Source organism: Dipodomys spectabilis, unplaced genomic scaffold, assembly GCF_019054845.1.
Source record: "Dipodomys spectabilis isolate Male_0828 unplaced genomic scaffold, ASM1905484v1 ptg000043l, whole genome shotgun sequence".
Taxonomy (NCBI): domain Eukaryota; kingdom Metazoa; phylum Chordata; class Mammalia; order Rodentia; family Heteromyidae; genus Dipodomys; species Dipodomys spectabilis.
In genome coordinates this window covers 29,202,744-29,228,075 of record NW_024870720.1, presented here as the reverse complement: position 1 = coordinate 29,228,075, position 25,332 = coordinate 29,202,744, and the positions used below count along the sequence as shown (strand labels likewise).

The 25,332-nt window shown below is 36.3% G+C and overlaps 1 protein-coding gene across 1 annotated transcript in view; it reads left to right on the top strand.

Moving 5' to 3' along the window:
* The window catches only part of Btc (betacellulin), a 48,203-nt gene that overhangs the window by 6,292 nt on the left and 16,579 nt on the right, over positions 1 to 25,332 (top strand). The window contains exon 2 of the mRNA XM_042678253.1: positions 19,741 to 19,839. Coding sequence (XP_042534187.1) covers positions 19,741 to 19,839 — 99 coding nt within the window. The remainder of the gene's footprint in view (positions 1 to 19,740; positions 19,840 to 25,332) is intronic.

Sequence of the window (25,332 nt, the reverse complement as noted above, 5' to 3'; positions counted from 1 at the left end):
CAAAACAATGGCCTATGTTTCCAAGATGTTGTGGAAGGAAATGTTTCTTCATCTCTGTTGCATGGACCGTGATGCTGACAGCATGAGAAATCTTTTCACCAAAGAATTTTCCTTTGTTGGTTTAAATGGGGGAAGGAAGGACATAGAAGCAAGGTATTCTCCAATGATCCATTAAAAAATGCTCTATGTGTTGTCAGATGATTTTCTCTCTAGTTTTTTGGTGCCAATCTTGAGGCTTGAACTCAGTGACCAGCTGCTCTGCCCAAGCTTTTGTGCCCATGGATAGCACTCTGCCACTTGAGTCACAACTCCACCTCCAGCTTTTTGGTGGATAATTGTAGAATAAGAGGCTCACACTTTCCTGCCTAGGCTGGCTTCAAACTACAATCCTTAGATTTCAGCCATCTGGGTAGCTAGTATTATAAGTATTGATTAGAACTTTTTAAAACATAATGTTTTTCACTGGTGGTGAGAAAATAATTTGTTATATCTATGGGTTTCTGTTTAGTATTACATAGAAATAAGCTTTTGATGTATCTTATAGACACTGAAATTGATTTTCCTTGGAGGCTGGATGATAGCTATCAGTTCTCTGGATTCTTTTTTCTTTAATTTAAAAGCTTATTTTATTGTAAGGGTGATGTATGGAAGGGTTATGGTAACACAAAAGTAAGTTATTAAGCACATTTCTTTTTGAACATTGTTTAGCCTCCATCATTTTCTCCCATTTTCTTTCCCTTCAGTCCCCTCCCCAAGTTGTAAAGTTCATTTCCAACATAGTGTCTAGTGAGTATTGCTGTTGCATTGGTTCAGCCTTTGTCTTTTGTCTCACCATTTTGTTATTCCTCTTCCCTTCCCCAAACCAGATAAAATGATGCTAATTGAAACAAGCTCCAATATGTGGAAACAAGAGGGTTTTTTTGTTGTTGTTTTACTTTGGTTTTGTTTTTAATGTACAATGTAAAGTTATTTCTTTTTTCTTTAGTTTTTTTCCCTTTGGTTTATTCTCTGTTATCATTGTTTTTTTATTTCATTACCCTGGGTCTTGTATATATGTTTATCTGGGTTCTTAAGATTAAATGTAAACCCTTGACACATAGCTCCCTGTTCTCCATCTTTGTTTTTTGTTTTTTGTCAATTGTGGGGCTGAACTCTGGGCCTGGGCGCTGTCCCTCAGCTCTTCAGCTCAAGGCTAGCACTCTACCACTTGAGCCACAGCGCCATTTCTGGCTTTTTTCTTTTTGCTTATGTGGTGCTGAGGAATCGCACCCAGGGCCTCATGAATGTGAGGTTAAGCACTCTACCTCTGAGCCAATTTCCCAGCCCCTGTTCTCTATCTTTGGAGTGAGCTGCATGATGGAGACTTCTCTGGAATAGGGCAGACCAGTGGCCTCTGCTGTGTAGTACAGAAAATCACGTTGCAAGACCAGGATGTTGTCTTCAGAGTGGAGTGAAGCAGTATTAGGGCACTTGGACTCGACTTACCCATGAGTGCCTTCCTATTGAAATGTCATCTGGAATTTGGCACCTGATTGGTTTTGTCTCCCAAGGTGACAGACACAATGTTGCTAGGTACTTAGATACCTGCTTGACCTACATTATGGACATAAAAGTTCCTTATGTTTTAGGAATCTTCATGAATAAGTATTTTTACATCTAGTATATAATTTATATTCACAATAAAAATAAGAAACAAGCAGTTGTGCAGTGTGGAGTTAGGCACTGTACAAAGATGTTAAAAGTTCATTTCAAAGCTGGAAACCTGTAGCTTCTAATTCTGGTTACTCAGGAAGCTGAGATCTGAGGATCACAGCTTGAAGCCAGCTCAGACAAGAAAGTTCCAGAGATCTTTATTTCCAATCACTAAGAAGCCTGAAGTGGCGCTATGGCTCAAGTGGTAGAGCTCTAACCTTGAGCACAAAAGCTCAGAGACAGTGCCCAGGCTCTAAGTTCAAACCTTAGACTAGTGCTCTCTCTCTCTCTCTCTCTCTCTCTCTCTCACACACACACACACATACACACACACACATACAAATGCAAACACAAGCATATTTCATCTGTCTACAAGCTGCCTCATTTGTCATCTAAGAGTTAGAAATCCTTATTATTCCCATTTAGAGAGAAGGATAGGAAGCAAAAATGGATTGTGTGATTTATGTCAATTTCAATCCTAATTTTCTGCGATGAAGAGCTTGGAGCACTTGTTTGACACTGATATTAGACATAAAAGTCAGCCTGCAGTTTCAGCATAAAATAAAATATTTAAGAGATGATTTTAATATTTGAGTTAATCTCCCCAAAATTTCATTGTCTCATTTATTTGAATTATGTAAACAATTAACGTAATTAAAAAGAAATGGAACTATCATTTTGGAAGAATGGATAAGGATGCAATGTTAAAATTAGTTTCTAAATATGAGAAAAATGGAAACTAAATTGATTTTATTTTAGGACACAAACCACTTTTTTCACATTTCTAAAAGTGAACGGTCCTGCATAAATTGTTCCACAATAATTCATTGTAACATTAAGATGATTACTGAACCCCTCTAGATCGCATTCTCTTATCTATATGATAATAATGATAATAAATGTCATCAAGGGACCAAGGGAGATGTTGAGGACAAATTGAAATAACATAGGAAAAAATTTTATTAGACTAATTGGAAAGTACATATTTGGTATAATACTACTATTCTCAACTTTGTGAACTTGTAGATAACTTTAAAATTACTTCCTAGGTATGATCTAATAAAGAGAGTTAGAATCACTATGTTGACTAAACCAAGTAAGTTTTGGAGGCTGTGTTTTGATCAAAGGGAATTGGCACATTATTCAGCACTAGAGGCAAACACAGGGTGGTGGGGGGGGGGGGTAAGGGGTGGGAGAGTAAGCATGTGTCTCCACAACCATGACCTTGCTTTCAAAATTATTTTGGACAGTTTCTCTAGAACGTAAGCTCCAGGATGGCCAAGGATTTGTCTTTCCTGTTCACAATTATATTCTGTGTCTGAAATAGTCCCTTTCTGTAGTGGTGCAGTGCATGTGCACGCATACACACACACACACACACACACACACACACACATCTTTGACAACCAGAGCCTTAAAAACCCCTTCATTTTATCTCACAACTCCTTATATTCCATCTTTCATGTCTTCATATTTGCCAACAATAGCTTATTGTTTGGTAGACAGCTATTGACTGAGACATGGCAGCTGAACCTGGTCTACAAAGTAGGCTGGTCTGGTATGAGATTGGCTGATGAAATGTAAGTTTCTACCATCATCAGCAAGATGCTAATGCCATTGGTGGTTTCTATGAGGAATGTTTCTACCTTTCATGAAAGATTCTACCGCCACTACTCATAGTCCTGTTCATACTCTGAGATCCTCCCAGAACAACAGCTCAAAGATGTAATGAATTGAATGTATTAAGTCCAGCCTCCTCACAAAATTTTACAGAAGGGGTTAGGAGGGTTTTGCTTGAAAACAATCTTACTAGCTTCAAAACATAAATTATATAGCCTCCTTATGTACATGTGTTAAAATTGTTTCTTTAGTGCACAAATTAGTTTCAGTCTTATGTGTTTTTCTGCCTTTTGTGCCTGAAACAAATTGCAATTCAAATTCAAAGCAGCATTTTAAGAAAAAATAAGTGGTTTTGCAATGGAAAAAAGACTAACTTATCTAAAGTGGGTTTCTCTTGCTCATGGCACAGTACTGGTTGTCTTGGTGGAAAGTACTTTCATTATCTCTAAATCATATAATGATGAGAAAAATCTAGGATTTTTTATTATTAAAAATTTTGGTATTTCAAAGTATTCTTAGTACTATTTTGAAGTATGTCTAAAGCTGTTAAACATCAATGACTTAATAAAATTGTTGAATGACAAATAATTATCCTCCTTTAAAGAATTTATGGCATATGGATTAAATATTCATTACACATGAAACATTGAAAAATGATTGGTTCATGATTTAAGGAATTGCATAGTATAAATTGCATAGTATAGATTAAATAATGAATAAATAAGGGGAACTTATTATGGACTGGAATGATGGGAAAATTCCATGAATGAATAGTGACTTAATTCTTCCATTATAGGTAATAGAGGAAAAAAATGGGGGAAGAATTGAAGAATTTCTATGTAACAGCAAGTGCAGATCCCTGGTATGCACAACAAAAAGTTAGTTTTTATAGTACTAAGGGGAATGTTGATTGAATTAAGGGATATTTTCAATAGTCAGGATCCTGAATTCTTGATGTGATGCCATGTCTGGAGGATTCCTGAAGAATTAAAGCCTAGTGATTTTTATAATCGTGATAAATGCATGCTTTCATAGCAAAGGCAAGGTTATTTGACAATATTATATGACCTCTTACCTGAGAGATTTGTTTATGGGTTTAGTTCAATGGTCTCTATAGATTAATGATGAGCTAGTCTCACATTTGCCCAAGGTCTAGGTGGCCAGTCAGTTTCATGTCTCATGACTCTATTTATCATCTGTCTGTCTGTTTGTCTTGTATGTCTGATTATGCAGCCCATACTGGATACAAACTTAAAATTCTCTGTCTCCGACTCCTGAGTCCTGAGAATACAGATGGGCACCACTATTCCCAACTTTTCGGGTGCTTAACCACACATTGTTAGGATTCGTGAGATTGAGGGTGGCTTATCATGAGAATGTAGCTTCATCTTACAGTACCAAAAGCACCTGTTAAAAGGGAATAGGTTAACATCAGAAATTAAAATAATTTAAATTTAATAACAAATATAATAAAATGGGCCTGTGACCCCATATTATGTAGAAAAGGGAAAGAATACTGGAATGAGCTTCATGCTACACCCCTCAAACTTTGCCCTATCCCACAGAAGCTCCATTGTCCAAATATAACGATATGAATACTGCTTCTACCTCCTGTCAGAGACCTCTGTTGAAAGCACCAATAATGAGCAATGAGTGACTAGATGTTTTTTAAAATAGAATAGTAATCCAGTGAAAATGATTTTAGCAATTTTAACGTTGATTTTTAGCAAATCTGGAATGATAGAAGGGAGAAAATGCAGTTACTATTTCAAACCAAGAATTTATTGAATATAATGTAAATTATGTATAAGGAAAAGGAAATAAAAAATTAAAGCTGTCTCCAAGACTGATAATCTGAGAGAAAAGGATTTTATGCTACAGCATAGAACTGTAGAGGTAGATGTGAAATTAGAACAGTGGAACCCAAATATAGCTCTTCTCCCAAGGCACGTCAAAAGTACACAATATCACGCCTCTTCCCAGACATACTAAAATCTTTTCTGAAAGAATTCCTAGGAGAAAAGCCAACATTTTATTGTGGAATAATTTAAATATATTATTTAGACAATGTTCTCTCTGGGAGGTGGAGTTTAATTCTTTACTCCTTTTTAGTGTAGGCTTGATTTAGTAATTTGCTTTCAAAGAAGTGTATGATATTGAAACAGCAGCATTTCCTTTTTGAGGACTGGATGATATTTATTCCACTTTATAGACCTCATTGTCTTTATACATTTGTATGCTGATGGTCATTTATGTTCTGTCTGTACCTTGGCTTTTAGGAATAATGCTGCAATAAACATTCCAAATATTGTTATGCCACGAGACCCATAGTAGTAACAATGCCATATTATGAGAGTGAATTATAACCTGCAGTAGAAGGTAAGAAGAGGATTGTAAGCTTGATTTGAAGCTAGGATGAAACTAGATCAATGTCCCATGTCCCACTTGTCTTGGCAGAAATCTAACACAAAACATGACTCTTGTTCTTTCTTTGATATCTACCCAGTAGCAGCCAACATCATAAAGTTCTTATTGAACAATTCTCTAGACTAATTGAAGTCACCATTGGGAATGTGCTTCGAGGATGTTGTAAGCAGGCATTGCAGAGTGTCAACTGGTGCTGTGACTGTTTCTTAATGAGTTTTATTTTCATAGGTCACAGAAGAAAATCAATGGAATCATTTCACAGTCACTCTATACACATCAAGAGGCCCTTGATTCTTTTTTTTTAATTTAATTTTATTTTATTTGTGAACATACTGTACAGAGGGGTTACAATTACATGGGCAGGATAATGCGTACATTTCTTACCAAGCATTGCAGCCTCCTCCTTTGTTTACCCTTCACATCCCTTCCCAGCCTCCCCCCTCCCCCCCAATCCCAATCCTTCTCCTTCCCCCCCTCCCCCCCCACCGACGTTGTAAAGCTCGTTTTGGACATGTCAACTTGTACTTCTCCTTGTTGCAACAGGTCCACCTGTATCCTTAAACAACTGGTTTTTCCCCATCTCCTCCACAAGTTATACTGACATCAAATATAGTGAAAGCAGGGGTTATACTGTGGGGGAGGGACATACAAAGCAACAAAGAGATAATCTTATAAATGCGTTAGAAACACATGCATGAAAGAAAAATCATTAAAATACATATCTAAGGGTTCATTTTCCTGACATCACATTATCTGACCTTTTCCGCTTGACTCATACATATACTAGATATTGCAAATAAGGGAAACCATGGGACCTATTTTCTTTAGGCCCTTGATTCTTAATACTTTTTTGACTAATTCTTCACTTCAGCTGGACAGATGTATTCATTTTCTCCCAAACACATCATGTTCATTTCTTTGTCATTGTTTAGGCTCTAGCTCAGCTCCTGACTTCTTGATGAAACTTGATTGTTTCTTCGGCTTAATACATTGCTTCTCTTGGCAATTCCAATAAATTTGTTTTCTATAGTACCTGGCACTTCCAATATCCTGTGTAATATTTTTCTTTCTTTATATTTTGGTCTCTGGAAATGGTTATAGTGCTAAAGATAATAATGGGCTAATGCCAAATTGGGTTGGCTTACCTTAATCCTTTACAAGACCTAAATTCTGGAGCTTTTTCAGGTTGGGTAAACATCTACCTTGAGATCTGTCTTCTTTACTTTCCCATTATTAAAGTCTGATGATTGTTTTCTTACGGGTCAGGAGCTACGTTATCGCTGGATCCAGAGGCCAACTCCATAATGCTGTCTCACTTTACACTTGGATAATCCTCCTTGAAAACAAATTGTCTTCTTTCCTGCTTCCTTTTCCTGTTCTCTGAAATATGAAAATTCAGGGAACTCAGAGATTTTTTTTATTAAAAATCTTACACAGTCTGACAGCTTTGGTCTTATCAAAAAGAAATAGCATTCAAAAAGTCAAGTTTTGACAACTGATGAACTAACAAACTACATTATTGTGGGGTTCCCATTCAATTTAGTCATTCTCCTCACTCTTTTAATAATGGCAACAGTAAAACTTTAAAAAGGAGGTTGATTTACTGGCAAAGGGATTGTTGTGGTGTTGACAGTTCTCAGATATATGAGTTATTTTGTATTTGACAAGTTGTTAAATTGCTTCTCTCTGAGCTTTAAAAATATAAACTTGTAGAACAATTCTATCAGTTAAAAATAGCTATCATTCTTAGCCTACATTAAAGACAAAGAGTTTGTTTCTTCCATTTGGAATAGAGTTTGTTGGTGGAGGAAGGAAACATTCATACTGAAGATCCTATTACTTTTTTCCCTCTGACTTTCTGAAAAATACAGTGGTATACTTTATATTCCACTTAGTTGTTAGATAGTGTGGTCTCAGATCTGCCTTTCTAACTATATTTATACCGTTGACTCACAGAACCAACCAATCGAATCAGTAATCCCAATGGGCATTAATGGTGAGCTGAATCACTGTACTGAGCGGACAAAGAAACCACAGATGTGTGGTTGTCATAGTTCTCCTAACCAGTGGAGGCAGATTAGACTCATGTCTCGTTCAGTCTGGTAGTGAGAACCAACACACTGGCAATGTACATGACTACACTGCAGATCACACTGCAGAAATATGATATGTATGGAAATGTACATATATTTATGGTTTGTAGTCTATGTTACAAGTCTCTTATTCTCAAGTGAAATTTCACTTTAAATACAGAAATTTGTCAATATCCCATTTTGTTTGAATCAGAATGAGTATAATTGTTCTTTTGCCTCTGGTATCATATAGCTTCTGTTTTTGTTTGTTTGTTTTGTTTTTGAGTACTGGCCACATACAGAACATTACCACTAAAACTGCATATTTTTTTGCCCCTCTTCCTTTTGGGACACAGCTAAATCTTTATCACGGACAGGTGAGTTTGCTCTTGTAGCCTCCGTTTACAACATGAATTCTACAGCTCAGTGATTGAAGAAGAATCAGAATCTCCTATCTTGTAATTAAAATTGAGATTCACGATTCATACCAGCTCTAGTTGACTACAAAGCAGTTCTTTCCCCTTATACTCTAGTTAACAATCCTTCCAATTTCTGTTTGTGTTCATGAATTGATCAACTCTCCTTTGTTTTACAAGTGGGTTTTCCAGTTGGCCACACAGTGTGGTTCAGATCTTAAACTGGGAATGAGAAAGCAGGAAATTATTGAATGTAGTTTGTACAAGTAGCAGTTTACAGTATATTTAAGATGTCCTAAATCATTAGAATGGTGACAAATGGACATTTTGTGATAATGTTATATTTATTCTTAAAATGCAAAATGTACTTGGCTTTAAACATGGAAAATTCAGCTCAGAGATGAGGCAAATACAACGTACATGGCTGTTTAAGTTGGTCACATCTGATTTTTTTAAATAGTTGACCCAGCTGGTGTAGCTCTTACCTCAGCACCAGTAGTGACGGGGTGATGGCTTGTCATGAGCCTGGTCAGGCTACTTCTCTTTGAATGCTTGTATTGTTCACTCTGACTTCATCCCCCATGCTAACTGACAGGGATAATACTTTAATACATTCTGTAATTATTAACTTGAGAATCTCAAGTGCATAAAAGTAAATAGAATTTTGACTCACTGGAGTAGAATTGGATTTTGTGCCCCACCTTTTTTTTTCTTGAGTTTTATGAGTGAAGTTGATGTGTAGAAACTAACATTAAAAATAAGGATTCAAGTTCTAGTTAGTTAGCAAGTGAAGCTAAGAAAATCCCTTGGCTGTATTCTGTCTTTGCATCTGAGACATATTATAGATGGTGCAAAGTGGGGAAAGATGGATGATAGGTTAAATGAAGGAATCAGGAATTAACAAAATTGTGAAATATTCGAGTGACTTCTAAGAAGGAAAAAGTGTTAAAAATAATCTGCTTAAGTAAAAAATAAGAATGGAAAGAAAACAGAATGATAGCAGAGGGTAAAAACAGACCTTATCTATGCATTATTTCCCAGCAGTACGAGACCTTTAGAAACTTCAGCTTGTAGTAGTTAGGGTAAAACCTCAGTGTTTAATGTGACAACTAGAAAAGGTTTGTATGCCAGGGGGCCTCATCACTAGAAATATGGCGGTTGAGCCCCACTCTTCTAGGCCAGTCCACATGGGATGATATTTTACTTCAGCCTTGAATTTAGACATATTGTTAAAGGAACCAAGATATTTAGCTGGGGAAGAAAAAGCATTTCAGGGAAACTTAGTACCTGTCTGACTTCAAATATTTGAGAATCTTTTAAGGAGGAGAGAGATTATGCTTATTTTAGTTGACTTCAAAGAACAGAAAAGTAACAGGGAAAATCAACTCAACAAAATGAAGCATTTACAAAGATTTAGAAATAGGTGTTAAATATATTCTTTGAATGAATAAATGAACAAATGAATGACTGTGGTAGAAAGAATGGATGGTATTCTTGAGATGGCATATCTTGGAGGAGACTAGTCTTTTTACTGCAATTCTAAGTGTGAGTTTGATGAACTCTCCTAAGAGATAATGTTTCAGGAGTTGAAAGGTGGTTTGTTAGGCTATTAAAAAACCTCTAGCATTCTTAATATTTCTGATTTAATATAATTAGTGACTCTTTTGAACAGAAATCTTTTGTCTTCCACAAATAAGTATCATATTTTCCATAAATACAATTCATTTTTCTTCTGATAAAGATAATGATTATTTTAATAGTATATGCTTTAGAACTTGTATATTTTTTCCTTGATTTTTATGAGCTCAGTAATGGGATGGGAGGAAACCAATTGGAGCTTAAGTACTCTTGAGAAAAAAGGTCAGAAACATTTGTTATTTAGCTATAAGTCATGTAATGCATTAAAGGGCAAATCTGTTCATCTTTTCATGAGATAGTGGTACTTTTCCTAAAAGTGATTTTTGAAGAGTCACAATTTGACCCTTCAGAAGGTTGCCTAGCGACTTCAGATTAAAGACATATTCTAAGTGAAAGGTACCTTTTAGATTAAAAATATGCAAAAAAATAAGATACAGAAAATAACATTGGTCCTAACTGTGGGCAGTCCTCCTAACATCCAAGGCTACTTGACAATGCCTGCCCATTTTCCACTGTGATTGGTTGGCAGAGGAATAGAGGGTGCTATTAGTATGTGTGAGGTTAAAAGCCAAAGATGCTGCTAATAATCCTATATTGTACAAAAGATGAATCCAGCTCAGAGTGTTAGTAGTGAGAACACTGAAAAAGGTTTTAGATGCTTCCATTCATTTTAAACCAGGACTTAGATTTTCTGGAATAATGGAAGTCAGATGTATAAAATATAACATAGGCTTAAACACTAATTTTCCATTTTCTCAAAATAACTATATTTTCCACAATAACTACTTCTGACAGTAAATGATTATGTATTGCACAAGAAGCCCTTTTGGATGAAAATTTCGGTTCCTATTCATCTCTCCAGTAACATTGGCTTTTCCGTCAATTATCTCTCATAAAAAAAAGATCCCCTCCTCTCTCAGTATATATTAACTAATTTCCCTCTTTTTGGTCCAATATCTTGAAAGAGTAATCTACAATTATTTTCATATTATTTTTGCCACTGTGATTTCTGATCAGCACGGGAGTTTTGATCTGCTCTGTTTCCGACCGGGGCCAGTTCACCCCTCCATAGGCAACCTGGTGTTCCTGGCTCCCGGGAGGTCACCATATTGATGCCGAACTTAGTGTGGACATCCAATGGGCATGGTGCACTGCAGCCCAAAACTCCTGGACTCAAGCGATCCTCCGGGCTCCACCTTCCGAGTAGCTGGGATTACAGATGCGCACCACAGAGCCTGGCTGTCACTGTGATTTCTCTAGAAATATATCACAAGTGCAAATCCAATGCCCACATTTCACTTCTTTTTAGTAACATTTATTATATTGTAAAGGTGATGTACAGAGGGATTAGTTATATAAGTAATGAGGACATTTCTTGTCTAACAGTGTTACCTCCTCCTCCCTTGTTTTCTCCCAGTTTCCCTCCCCCTCCCTCCCTTCCCTCCTATGTTGTAAAGTCCATTTTCAACATAATGTCTTGTGAGTACCGCTGTTGCATTGGTTCACACTTTGTCCCTTGTCTCATCACTTGGTTATTCCCTTTCCCTTCCTCAAATCAGATAAACATATATATATATAAGACACAAGATACCAAAATAAAGAATAGTCATAACAGGGATAATTCGAAGGGGAAAAAAAGTAAAAAAAAATAACTTCACAGAGCATATTAAAAAAAAAAACCCTAAACAACCTCTTGTTTCCATGGCTTGGAGTTCATTTTGATTAGCATCATTTTATATGGTCATAAGCACAGTTATTGAGCTATTGTGATCCTCTGCTAGGACTATCCCAGACATATACTAATTATTACAAATAAGGGAAACCATGGGACTTAGGTTTCTTTGGGTCTGGATTACTTCACTTAATATGATTTTCCCTAAATCTTTCCATTTTGTGATGAATGGGGCAATGTCATCCTTTCTGATGGAAGCATAGAATTCCATTTGTGTATATATACCACATTTTCTTGATCCATTCATTTACTGAAAGGCATCTGGCATGGTTCCATATCTTAGCTATGGCAAATAATGCTGCAATGAACATAGTTGTGCTGGTAGATTTAGCATGGCCTTGTTTGTAATCATTTGGGTAAAAGCCCAGGAGTGCGATTTCTGGATTATACGGGAGTTCTATGTTTAGTCTTTTGAGGAATCTCCATACTGCTTTCCAGTGTGGCTGAACCAGTTTACCTTCCTACCAACAGACCTTGAGGTAAGAGCAAATACCCTGAAAATATTACAGAAAGGGATAAGGGATACATTAGGGCTCCTTGGCATAGGTAGAAACTTCTTAAATAAAGATCCAGAAATACAACAAATCCAAGAAAGGTTGGATAAATGGGATTCCATTAAACTGCATATTTTCTCAATAGCAAAGGACATAGCTTGCAAGATAAATAGAAAGCTCACAGGTTGGGAGAAGATCTTCCCTAGCTACACAACAGGCAAGGGCCTCATGTCAAAAATATACCTAGAGCTCAAAAAATTAAAACCCCCAATAGCAAATCCGTAAAACAACCACCCCATTAATAAGTGGGTTACAGAATTAAAAAGAGACTTCTCTGGATAGGAAATGAGAATAGCCAATAGACACATGAAGAAATGTTTGACATCTCTGGCCATAAAAGAAATGCAAATCAGCTGGGCGCCGGTGGCTCACACCTGTAATCCTAGCTACTCAAGAGGCTGAGATCTGAGGATCACGGTTCAAAGCCAGCCTGGGCAGGAACATCCATGAGACTCTTATCTCCAACTAACCACCAGAAAACTGGAAGTGGTGCTGTGGCTCAAGTGATAGCACACTTGCCTTGAGCTGAAGGAGTTCAGGGACAGTGCCCAGGCCCAGAGTTCAAGACCCACGACTGCCAAAAAATAAAAGTTAAAAAAAAAAGAAATGCAAATCAAAACTACATTGAGATTCCACCCCACCTCAGTTAGAATGACCATTATCAAGAAAACAAATAATAGATGCTGGTGGGGATGTGGCCAAAAGGGAACACCACATTTTACTTCTTATCTTTATCTGTCAATTACATTGTATTCAGTTTCTTTTGAAAAGTCATACTTCTTTAGGCGTTGTGGCTACTGTCCTCAGTCTCTGCAGAACTCTTCTCTTTCTTTCTTCCTTTTTCTTTTTTTTGCCAGTCCTGGGGCTTGAACTCAGAGCCCGCGGCACTGTCCCTGAGCTTCTTTTGTTCAAAGCTAGCACACTACTACTTGAGCCACAGCACCACTTCTGGCTTTTTCTGTGTATGTGGTACTGAGGAATAGAACCCAGGGCTTCATGCATGCTAGGCAAGCATTCTACCACTAAGCCACCTTCCCAGCCAAGCTCTTCTCTTTCTTCCATTCTGTCTTATTAGTATGCTTCAGGATTCCATTTTGATCAATTTTCTTCTTTTCACTTTTTTTTCTGAGCTGTCTGTTCCCATGGAATTAAATGCCAGCTTATTTCCTATAACCCTCAATTATAGAATATGTATCTTTGACTTCTTTCTCTAGAGTTCTGAATCTACAGATCCAGCCACTATCCTGTGTGTCATCGACATCTCAAATTCAATATCCCATACTAAATTTTTCTCTCCACATCCAACCTGTATTATCTTCCTGTAGACCTACTATCCCTGGGACTGGTCATGATATAGCTAGTTATCTAATCTCTTTCTACCAAGTTGTTTACCTTTTACCTTGAGAATCTCTCAAATTCATTTCTTCTCCTTATCTACTGCTGCTACCTTGATTTAGGTGTACCTAAAGCATCCATTCTGATATCAGCATCATCTTTCCAAAATAGAAAAGGATGATTATGTTGTGTCTTACTTAAAACTTTCCACTGACCCATTTTAGCTGCATCACAAAATCCACACTAACGCTCCAGGTGGAATAATTTTTTTTTGGTACTGACTTGCTGCCTGCCTTCCCTTTCATTATTATTCCCCTTCCAATCATCCCATACAGCATGCAGTTTCATGCCAAGTTTACTTACAAGCTGGAGCATTTGTTTACAATGCTCTAGTGGCACTACATTATTTTTAAAGTTAGCTCTATTCATAACAAAGAAGTAAACATACAGAGATTTTGAAAAATAAACAATTTCCCTAGAGAAACAACGTTTGAGTCTTTTAGGTATTCCTTCCGTCACTTATCACCTCTCTGTTGTTAAATAATTTGCTTATAATGCTACTTCTTGACATATCAAGTTCAGATCTTACCTACTGAGGTAAGATCATAATTCCAGTAGTCACTTACAAGACTGATACTCAAATTATGTAAGAAATGTCATAACACAGACTTTGATGAATCACTACCAATTTCCCCAAACAGTGTATGTGGGCTAATTACTAGCCCTAATTTTAATATTATGTTTTTGTTAAATGATCATTATTAAGATTAGCATAATCATATAAATATCATTCACTTTTGATACAAAGAATACACTGTAATTATCTTGCTTGCACATTTTTCCAAGTTATTAATTGATGCTTTAAAATTATTTATTATCCATCAAAAACTCTGTGAAGCCTTCAACACTAAGCAGAGTTGATTCTACATTTAATGTTCCTGCACTCAGTGAATTCGAATTACATGGTATCTTGAAGATCTGGGTGTATATCTTACCAAAATGTGAGCTCCTTGATGTTGGTGATGCTATCTTAATCACCTAGCCTTCAAGGTCTTGTACCACTGCCAAACACATAGTGCTTAATATGTATTTGTTGAGTTCTAGCTGGAACAGGAGGGCTCTTTCTCTACAAAGTACCTTTTAGTATTTGGTAGCTGGCTTGTGAACAGATCTCTCATATAAGAGTCACTTCTTGCAGACTACAAACTGAAATGCCTGTGAGGGTCCCAGCAGGTAAATGAGTACAACAAGCATATGGTGTTGTGGTATTTAAAAGATCATCTGTGTTTTTTTAATTGCCAATTGTTGTGAAGAAAACATGTTACTAAACTTTCTATTGCAATAGAAGCAGAAAAATGAAAGTTTGGCCTGAATTGCCTTCATTGAGTTTTTAAAAAAATCTGTTCAGATCAAGAAAATGGTTTTTCAGGCTAGATCTGATGTATACTCACCTGAATATGTTCAGGTAGGCATTAGTGCCCTTACTTCGTTTGTCTGCTGCTTTGATTTGAAGATGCCTCCACCTCTGAGTACAGTAGCATCCTTTAGACAATGGATACCAGCATGTGGAAGGAAGCTTAGCAGAAGTCACCCAGGCCATAAGCCAATCTTGTCGCCTGTCAGAATGTTTTGGGAACTAGATAGGGTTTCTGTATTTTCAAGTAGAAATGGAAAATAATGAGTTAAATTACAAGCTACAGTAGGAGACAAAGCAACTAAAGGCAATATTAAATAGAATGTGTCAAGCCATGTGTTTTTTCTTATACAACATACTTTCATATTTCTGAGGAGATAGTTCCACCTCCCAGTTGGCATATGTTGCATCTTTGAGATTTAACATTTTCTTTTCTTTTAGTTCTACTTTCAGAGAAGATTAACCTTACATCTGAGGATTTGTTCTTTTTACCCATGAAGAAAGCCTGTATATATAGTTTTAGAAATGAATGAGTTGGGTTTTTTCCATTTTCCACTAAAATTGCTACTGGAATTTTTGGATTTGATGTTCTTATCGGCTTATAGATTTATTCTTTATCTATTATGTTTTGTATTGGGCACTGGGATTTAAAAGATGAGTAGTATACAACTCCTATGTTCAAGAAAGCTCCAAATCATTGTTTGCTTCTGTTTGCTGCATAAGATCATATATAATAATGATGTTTATCAAAATGAACTCCAAGAAATGAAAACAAGAGGGTTTTCTTGTTATTTTACGTTTTGTGTTTTTTTCTCCTTTGTCATTCTTTTTGACTTCAGTGCTTTTGTCTTGTATGTAAGTTTATCTGTTTGGGGGAGCTAAGGAGGAGCACAGAATAGTGGGGAAAAGGGTGAAGTAATGCAGCAGTGATATTCACTAGGCACTGTTGAAGATGAAGTATACTCAAAGTGCTTTTAATCATGTCCAAGTATAATTATTTGTTTTTTTACTATCCATTGGATTAACTTGTAGATTTATAGACATATTCTAGCCATTACAAATCAGGGAAACCATGCAGTATATGCTTCTTTGGGTCTAACTTACTTAGCTTAATATAATTTTTTCTGTCTTTACATTTCCTAACAAATGGGGCAATGTCATTCTTTCTGATGGAAGTATAGAATTCCATTGTTTATATATACCACATTTTCTTGACCCATTCATCCACTGAAAGGCACCTGTGTTGATTCCATATCTAAACCAGGGTAAACAATGCTGCAATGAGCATGGTTATGCTGGTGGCTTTAGTGCAGGCTAGTCTGTGGTTATTTGGGTAAATGTCCAGGAGTGAGATTGCTGGGTCATGGGAAAGCTCACGATCAAGTAAACAACACTCTAAGCATTCACACAGTGAGAATAAAGGAAGATATTCTTAGGGGAGTATCACAATGGCTTAATAGCTATGTGCATATGATCATATAAAATGATGGCTATTGAAAGGGACTCCAAGGAATGGAAATGAAGTTTTTTTTATTGTACTGTTTTCAGTTCTTTCTTTTTTCTTTCTGTTTGTGCCCGTCTGGCTTATTCCCTGTTGTCACTGTTTTTTATTTCTGTACCCTTTGTCTTGTATATAAGTTTATCTGATTTGGGGAAGAGAAGAGGAATCACAGAGATGGTGGGACAATGTGTGAACCAATCCAACAGTGATACGCACTGGACACTATGTTGGAAATGAACTTTACAACTTAGGAGGGGGAAGAAGGTGAGGAGGGGAAAAATGAGAGAAAATGAGGGAAGGAGCAACACTGTTCAAAAAGAAATGTATTCATTACCTGACTTAAGTAGCTGTAACCCCTCTGTACATCATCTTTACAATAAATTTAAATTAAAAAAAGAAATGAAAATGAATTAAATAACTTGTGGGATGGGAGGGGATCAGGAGGGAAAGAACTGGGAGAAAACTAGGGAAGAGGTGACACTGTTGGAAAAGAAATGTACTTACCTGACTTATGTAACTTAATCCCTCTGTATAACACCTTTGCAATAAAAATAAAAAAATGAAAAATAAAGTACAAATAAGAAAAATTAAATGAATAATCTCCTCCTAACCAGGGTGAACAATTCTGTGATTTGCTTTCAAACCTTTTGACTGTATTTTGGAGGGGAACTTCCAGGCCTGTAAGCCATATAAAACCCTGGAAATCATTTGGTGTATGACGAGACAGGCATGAAATGTTTCTTGTCAGTTGTTGAGGGAAGAAAATAAATTACCTATATTATATATAAACAATGGAAATGTACTTTACACATATAAATACATACTTATCACACTAAATTACCAATCTATACTTTTTTTCCTTAGAAATATGTTGAAATGTTCTGTTACTATTTGAACATACCTTTATAACTGAGTAGTATTTTACTGCATGAAAGTAAGCTAAATGTATTTAGTCAATCCTACTGTTAAATATGAAAGTATTTCCTAGCTTTGTAATAACTTATGCCATATAGAGAGCTTTGTTACTAAATCTTTTTGACTATTTTGACTTAGTTCCTTAGGAAAAATTACATGCAATATAATTGTTAGAAATAAAGCTTAGTATACCTTTAAGTTACTTTTGCTTTTATGTTCTATATTATGCTAAGCTGTCTTTCAGAAAAATGGGGAAATTTTACCCATCCTGAGTTTCATTCTTCATACTTTCTAACATTTGATACCTTTTCCTTCTTAAAAAAAACACCTTTCTATGATTGATAAATGAAAAAAGTCTTCTCGTGTATAAAGACCTAGCTAGTTTTGTTGTTTTTTTTTTAACAGTACGGGTACTTTGTATCATAGTTCCTTGGTTGGCTAATTATCTGCCTTCATAGCTTCAGAGCAGCCTGAGAGTCAAGTATGTCCTATTTGCTTGTATGGTCTTGGATGCTCACAACTCCTTCTTGCACTGAATTGAATTGGAGGACATATGTTGCTTAGAATCTCTTGCCCAGATGTACAATTTTCAATACACTCAGTGGGAGATTGTTATTCCTGTCAGTTGCACAATAATGAATGATTTATATTGAGCACTGGTTATATGCCAGCACAATTTTTAATGCTCTGCATCCTTAATACATTCTGAGCTTACCATTGACAAAAAACTGTCATTGAACTCAGGACTAGCCAATTGTCAAGTAATTGTTTTCTTTTTCTCCCAGCTCCTCTCCTCTCTTATTTTCTCTCTTCACTGTTAACATTTTAATATACACTAACTAGAGAAGACAGAATAATCTACCTTGATATAGCCAACATTTATCTTCAACAGTTATTAACATGTGGTCTATCTTCTTTCATTTATGACTTCTCTTCATCACTTGGAATCTTCATTCCTATGATGGATTATTTTAAAGCGTATCTCAGGGCAGGAGTAGGCAGGGGTAGTGTAGGGAGATGTAGTTCAATAGTAGTGCCTTGCCCTGCATACATAGTCCTTGTGTTGGATCCGTAGCATTGCAAATTATAATAAATTACTGGTTCTAGTATTAACTATTAATTAACTTATTAGTTCTATTATTCTATCTTTTAATTATGTTAGTAGATAATAGTTCTCTTTGTACCTATTACCACTACAAATAATAAATATAAAGCTATTATCAGATACACTGTTTAGATAGATAGATAGATAGATAGATAGATAGATAGATAGATAGATAGATAGATAGATACATCATGGACTTGTTTACTGAAGACCAAAATGTCATTATTATACTTTAAAAGTATACTGATTTTTATGATATCCTATGTCTAATCAGTGCCATATTTTCTTAATGATCTCACAATGACTATTTATGTATGATTCATAAGAATCAGAATCTACATGAATCACTTATTGTGTTTTGAATTATTCTAACCACAAAAGTCCTTTCTCCTCTAGAAGATTTGAAGACAATTTCTCTGAGATAGAGATTCTTAAGTGGAGAAGTCTAAAATTCTCAAAGAATCGCCACAGTTTGAATATCTATTTCATATCTCACAGGAAGGATGTTCACTTTATAGTGAACCTCTGAGAAGCACTGAGATCCAGTCCCTTTTCTGCTCTGCTTCTGTGATGACTCTATCACAAGATATAGCAATGTCAGCTTCCATCCTTCCCTTCCTACCTGCCTTCCATCTTCCCTCCCTTGTTTTCCTCCCCCCTGCCTTCCTCCCTCCCTCCCTCCCTCCCTCCCTCCCTCCCTCCCTCCTTCCCTTCCTTCCTTCCTTCCTTCCTTCCTTCCTTCCTTCCTTCCTTCCTTCCTTCCTTCCTTCCTTCCTTCTTCCTCTCTCCCTCCCTCCTTTGCTCCCTCTCTCCCTCCTTCCCTCTTTTTCTTCCTCCCTCCCTTCCTTCCTTCTTGTGCTGGTCTTGGGGCTTGAACTTTGGACCTGAGAAGTCCTTGAGTATTTTTGTTTAAGATCAATTCTCTACCACTTGAGCCACAGCTCCACTTTCAGATTTTTCATAGTTAATTGGAAATTAAGAGTCCCACAGACTTTCTTGTCTGGGCTGGCTTTGAACCATGATACTCAGATCTTAGCCTCTGGAGTAGATAGGATAAAAGGTGGGAACCAACCGCACCTGTCTAATGTCTCCTTTCTCAAGAGAAATAGTTATTAACGGGTGCTGGTTGAAAATTCTCTGCTTAGCACTGAAATACTGTCCTCTAGCAGGAAGCACAACACAAACTGGATCCTACATCCTTGGGAATGGAAGCAAATAGCTTGCTATTTTCCTAAGTGGGTCAGGACTTTGAGTGGATATTTAAGCTGAGCGTATTTTAAGTTCTAATTTTCACTTTTGGTTCTGTTTTGAACTTGAAGGTCTAATCATCCTCCATTGTGTGGTGGCAGATGAAAATTCAACTAGAAGTCCAGGAACAAATGGTCCCTTTTGTGGAGATCTTGGGGAAAACTGTGCAGGTAAAGCTTAAGCGTCACATTCAACCTTAGAAAGTTGTTCTTCCTAAGTCATGATCTTTGGTAACTATTTATAATGCTTGGTAGGTCTCTGAGTGCATACTGATGTAGAAGGTACTATATCAAGCGCTTGACATGCAATAAATCATTCATTCATCATACAAGTCCTCTGAAGAAGATGCTATCGTTAAATTTTACTTCAAGACAAAACTTAGAAAGATTAAATAACTTGTCTCATGTCACATGACTAAATAAATCTGAGATTCAAATTCGTCTTTCTAATTCCAGTGGCTACACAGTAATCATTAGACTAGTGTCAGAGATGTATGCTGAAACTCTGGTGAGTGGTATGTTGGTCTGTGTTCAAAGAAAGTTGGTCCATTTCCCCTCATGTTCTCTTTATACCTTTAGAAAAGAAGATTTAGCATCTTTTTCCTTGAATTCATGTTCTCATAGTTATTCGTTTATGGCAGAAGTTTCAATAAAAAGTTACTGTGGGCCTGAATGGGCCTCCATTTTCAGATTCTTGGTCTAAAATACTGTTTTAGTTAGATTTGGTTATCTAGTCTTCTGCCAGGGTTGTTTTGGATTTTAGAAAAAGACCCTCCCCCCAAAATATGTAGGCCAATGTCAAATGTATGATGTAATGGAGAAGTATCGGCTACATTCCCTTACAACGTCTGTGGGCTGGGAAGAGCATGCTCACTCCTTCCCTAGTCCCCTGGGAACACTGTCACCCAGCCAGGAACATGGTGAACAACTCTCCCTGATGTGATTCATCAGCTCCAGCCCAGTCTTCCTCCTTCCTCCTCTCAGCAGTGGGTGAGCTGCTGGCTGTGCACAGCCTGGGAATGCTGGTGTCTTAGGTCATGTTTATGGGGTTCCAGCCTTGTCACCCATGTCAAGAGAATAAGACCACTTTTTATGATTGTGTGTTTTTCTTCAGTCTGGTTTCACATGTTTTAAATGATGAGATTTTCCACGTTCCCCTTGGGAAATTATTCTACAACCTGATGAATAACTAGCCCGATGATTGACAGGGTGTGAAAATCTTCCTTGTCATCATCCTAATTTTCATTTGTTTTCAGTATTGGAGTTTGAACTCTGGGCTTCTGCACTTGCTAGACAAACACTCTACAACTCGAGCCATGCCTCCAGCCCCTGTATGTAGTTGCTTATTCTGCATGTAGGGTCTCATGCTTTTGCCAGGTCTGGTTTCAGACTATGATTCTCCACCATCATGACTTGTGTAGCTGAGATCATAAACATTTGCCACTATTTCTGCATTATTTTTTTTGTAATAGATTTTTTGAGAACTCCCAACTTACTGACCTCAAACTGTAATCTTCCTATTTCCACTGTCCTCATAGCTGGGAAGTTATGTGTACATCACCATGCTCAGCCTAAATATGCTTTCTAATTTTTTTGTTATGCTGAGAACATTCAAAAAATCTACCTTTCAAACAATTTTTAAGGTGGACAATCTAGTTTTGCTATAGGTATGATATTGTAGAACACATTTCGTGTGTGTGTGTGTGTGTGTGTGTGTAGTGTAAGAGTCAGTTCTGGGGCTTGAATTTAGCTGTCCCTTAGCTTTTTTGCTTAAGGCTAGCACCCTACTACTTGAGCCACAACTCTACCTCCAGCTTTCGCTATTAAATGGAAGTAAGATCCTCACTGATTTTCCTGCTTGGGGTTGGTTTTGAACCATGATCCTCTGATCTCAGAATCCTGAGTAGCTAGGTTTACAGGGATGAGCCACTTGTGCTCAGCCCTGGCTAGAACACAATTCTTGAATTAATTTATTTTGTATAACTATTATATCTGTTGAATAGCAGTTCCCAAGTTTCTCCATTTCAAAGCCCCTCGCAACCCACTCTACTCTCTGCTTCTGTGAATTTTGCTGTTTTTTTTTTTGTAGTTCCTCTAACCAGATCACACAATATTTTTCCTTTTGTGATTGACTTATTTTACTTAGTGTAATGTCCATTAAAGCTCATTCAACTTGTCATGTATTTCAGTTTTCTTCAGTTACAAATCTGAATATTATTTCATTATTTGTGCAGCCTACATTTTATTTATCAATTTAATTTCCATTCATGTGTCAATGGACACTTGGGTTACATCTACATTTCCTTTTGATTCTAATGAGTAATACTACAATGTATATGGAATATACATTTACATGTGTAAATATCTATAAGTTCCTTATTTTTATACATTTTTATTGTAAAAATACTGTACAGAGGGGTTACAGTTACATGAGTAAGGTAATGAGTACATTTCCTATTGAGCACTTTTGCCTCCTCCTTTGTTTTTCCCCTACCATCCCTTCCTTCCCTACCTCCCCAACTCCAACTATCCCCCCCCTCCACTGCCAAAGTTGTAAAGTTCGTTTTCAACATAGTGTCTTATACATCTCATTGTTACAATGGGTCAACATCCCTTCCCCAAATGAGAAAAGTGTATATACAAGGGCACCGGAATCAAATACAATGTAAACAAGTTATACCATGGGGGAGGAACATACAAATGGAAAACAATCATATAGTACATTATAAGTACATTAAGAAGAACAGCGACAAAGATAAAACCTCTTGTGTCTCTGTCTTGGGGCTCATTTTGCTTAACATCATCTCATATAGTCAAATGTCCATAGCTTTTGACCTTTTCTGTTTGTCCTATACATATATTAGTTATTGCAAATAAGGGAAACAGTGGGACCTATGTTTCTTTGGGCCTGGCTTTCTTCACTTAATATAATTTTTTCCAAGTCGTTCCACTTCCTAACAAATGGGATGGTGTCATTCTTTCTGATGGAGGCATAGAATTTTCTTGATCCATTCATCTACAGAGGGGCAACTGGGTTGGTTCCATATCTAAGCTATGGTAAATAATGCTGCCATAAACATAGTTGTGCTAGTATAAGCTCCTTATTTTAATGCTAATAGTACACAGGGGTTCCAATTTCTCCACATACTTCTTTCATTCCATCATTTGACTCTCACAGTAATCCTGATTTGGATTAGGTGACCTGTTTTTTAAAATTAATGTACATTTATTGAATTTCCCTTGGCCATCTCTGTACATACATATAATGTACTTCAATCATATTCATTCCTTCTACTATTCTCTTTAAGTTGATCTCTGTCATTTTGATTTCCCTTTCACTGAGAAGTTATAATATTGAGAATCTTTTGTATACCTATCAGTCATTCTTTGGGAAGTTATTTGTTCAATTCCTTAGTCCCATTTTTAAAATTGTATTACCGCTAGCTGTTGAGTTATAAGAGTTTCTTATATATTTTCAATATGAATCCTTTCTTGTATATGTAATTTGAAAATGATTTACCTTCATAAGTTGCCTTTTTAGTCTCCTAATTGTTGTCTTTCCTTGCAGAAACCTAGTTTAATGTCATCCTACTTGTTGAATTTGGCTTTCGTTGCGAATGCTTTTGGTGTCATTCACCATAAAGCGTTACTAAGACCAATGTCAAGTTTCCCCTTCTATTTACTTACAGCAATTTTAAAGTTCCAGTCCTTACATTTAAGTGTCCATCTGACCAGTTTTGAGTTGACTTTTGTTTATAATGTGAGAAATGTCTAGTTTTATTCTTTTTTTATTAATTTTTTTTAATTGTGAAAGTACCTTACAGAGGGGCTGCAGTTACATGAGCAAGGTAATGAGTACATTTCTTATCAAGCATTGTTGCCTCCTCCTTTTTTTCCCCTTACCAGCCCTCCCATTTCCTCCCCTAAACCCCTCCTCGTCAAAGTTGTAAAGTTTGTTTTTCGACATAACGTCTCATACATCTCATTGTTGCAATGGGTCCACCTGTATCCCTATTTCAACAATTTGTTTTTTCCCTTCCCCTCCACAAATTATACCAACATGAAAACAATGAAAACAGGGGTTATACCGTGGGGGAGGGACATACAAAGCAACAAAGAAATCATCTTATAAATATGTTAGAAACAATAGCAAGAAAGAAAAACAATTTCTTTCACATGCTAATTTACACAGTTAAAGCATCACTTTTTGAGGAGACTATCTTTTTCTTCATTTTGTACTTAGTACCTTTGCTGAAGATGAATTGACTATATATTCAAAGATTTATTTCCGAGTTTCCTATTCTGTTCATTTATTCTCTATCTATGTATATCTCTATCAATATCTGTCAATATATGCATACATATATGTGTCTGTGTTGTGTGAGCGTCTTTATAGCAGTACCAAATTGTTTTAGTAGAGCCTTGTAATGTAAAAATTTTAAATTAAGATGTATTGATGCTTCCAGTTTTGTTCTTGCTCAAGACTGTTTTGGTTGTCATCTTGGTGGTACCTCATCAGTTTGAGACTTGTCTTTCCATTTCTTCAAGAATTTGAATTTTGAGCAATAATGTATTGAATATATATATCACTTGGGCCAGTATGGGCATTTTAGCAATAATAAATATTCAGTCCATGATCTTGGAATGCTCTGTGTCTATTGTGTGGTCTTTAATTTGTTCAGCTTGCTTTTCTCTAGGAAATTATTGTCATGTATAAGACTAATGAGAAACCTCAATTATAATAAAGTTCTAAATTTTATATGTCTTTAAGGGCAATATGAATTTCTGTTCTCCTGTCTCAAGGAAATAGTTGGAAAGATAACAAGATAACTTATAATTTGGAAAGCTTTTATCTTTTCCTTTGACTTAAAAAGTTCTAAAATGAAGAAGTCCCTACTGGGAAGATATATGAAGCCAATATATTAAAGTCTTTAACTCTACTTCATACCTTAGGCACAAACGTCTCCAAATTTGACTCTACTTGGGCTCTTTTCTGCACACTTCTTTATTTCCAGGTATTGTGTTATTTCTGTTCTTGTTAGATATATGTGTGAGGGGATGAATTTGTAGTAATTTCCTTTCTTCCTCTAACAATGGTGGGACTTCTTCAAAATGCAGTATTCCGTTTTTTTCTATTTCACAGTGTTAACTCTGCCATGAACATGCTAGAGGTACACTATGAGCTTATAGTCATTTAAATAAGTACTACAAAAGTATTGTAATATAAATTGAAATACACATTGCTCTTAGAGTATCTTCATAATTGAGTTGCTAATACTGACATCATTTAAAAATCATTAAATGTATTTTTAATAGGCATCATTGGAATAATGAGAATTTTATGAAAAAATATAGTGAATGAAGATAACTATTCTGAAGAGTTTTGGTCACAAGGGAATCATAAAGTCTTTTTCTTCTTAAGATTTAGAACTATAGACACAAAGAGGAATTGTGCCATTATCAATCAACACATCCATTGGATTTGGAAAACTGTGCTGAAACTCAGATCCTCTCTGTTCTTCTAACCTTGGCTTAACCAAGACAATCTGTTACATCTCCTCTAACTCTTCATATGACACAAGAAAGTGACAGACTACTTTTTAATTGCCCAAGGAACAAAGACCAAGGTAGTCTTAGCCAAGTGATGATGGCATATACCTGTAA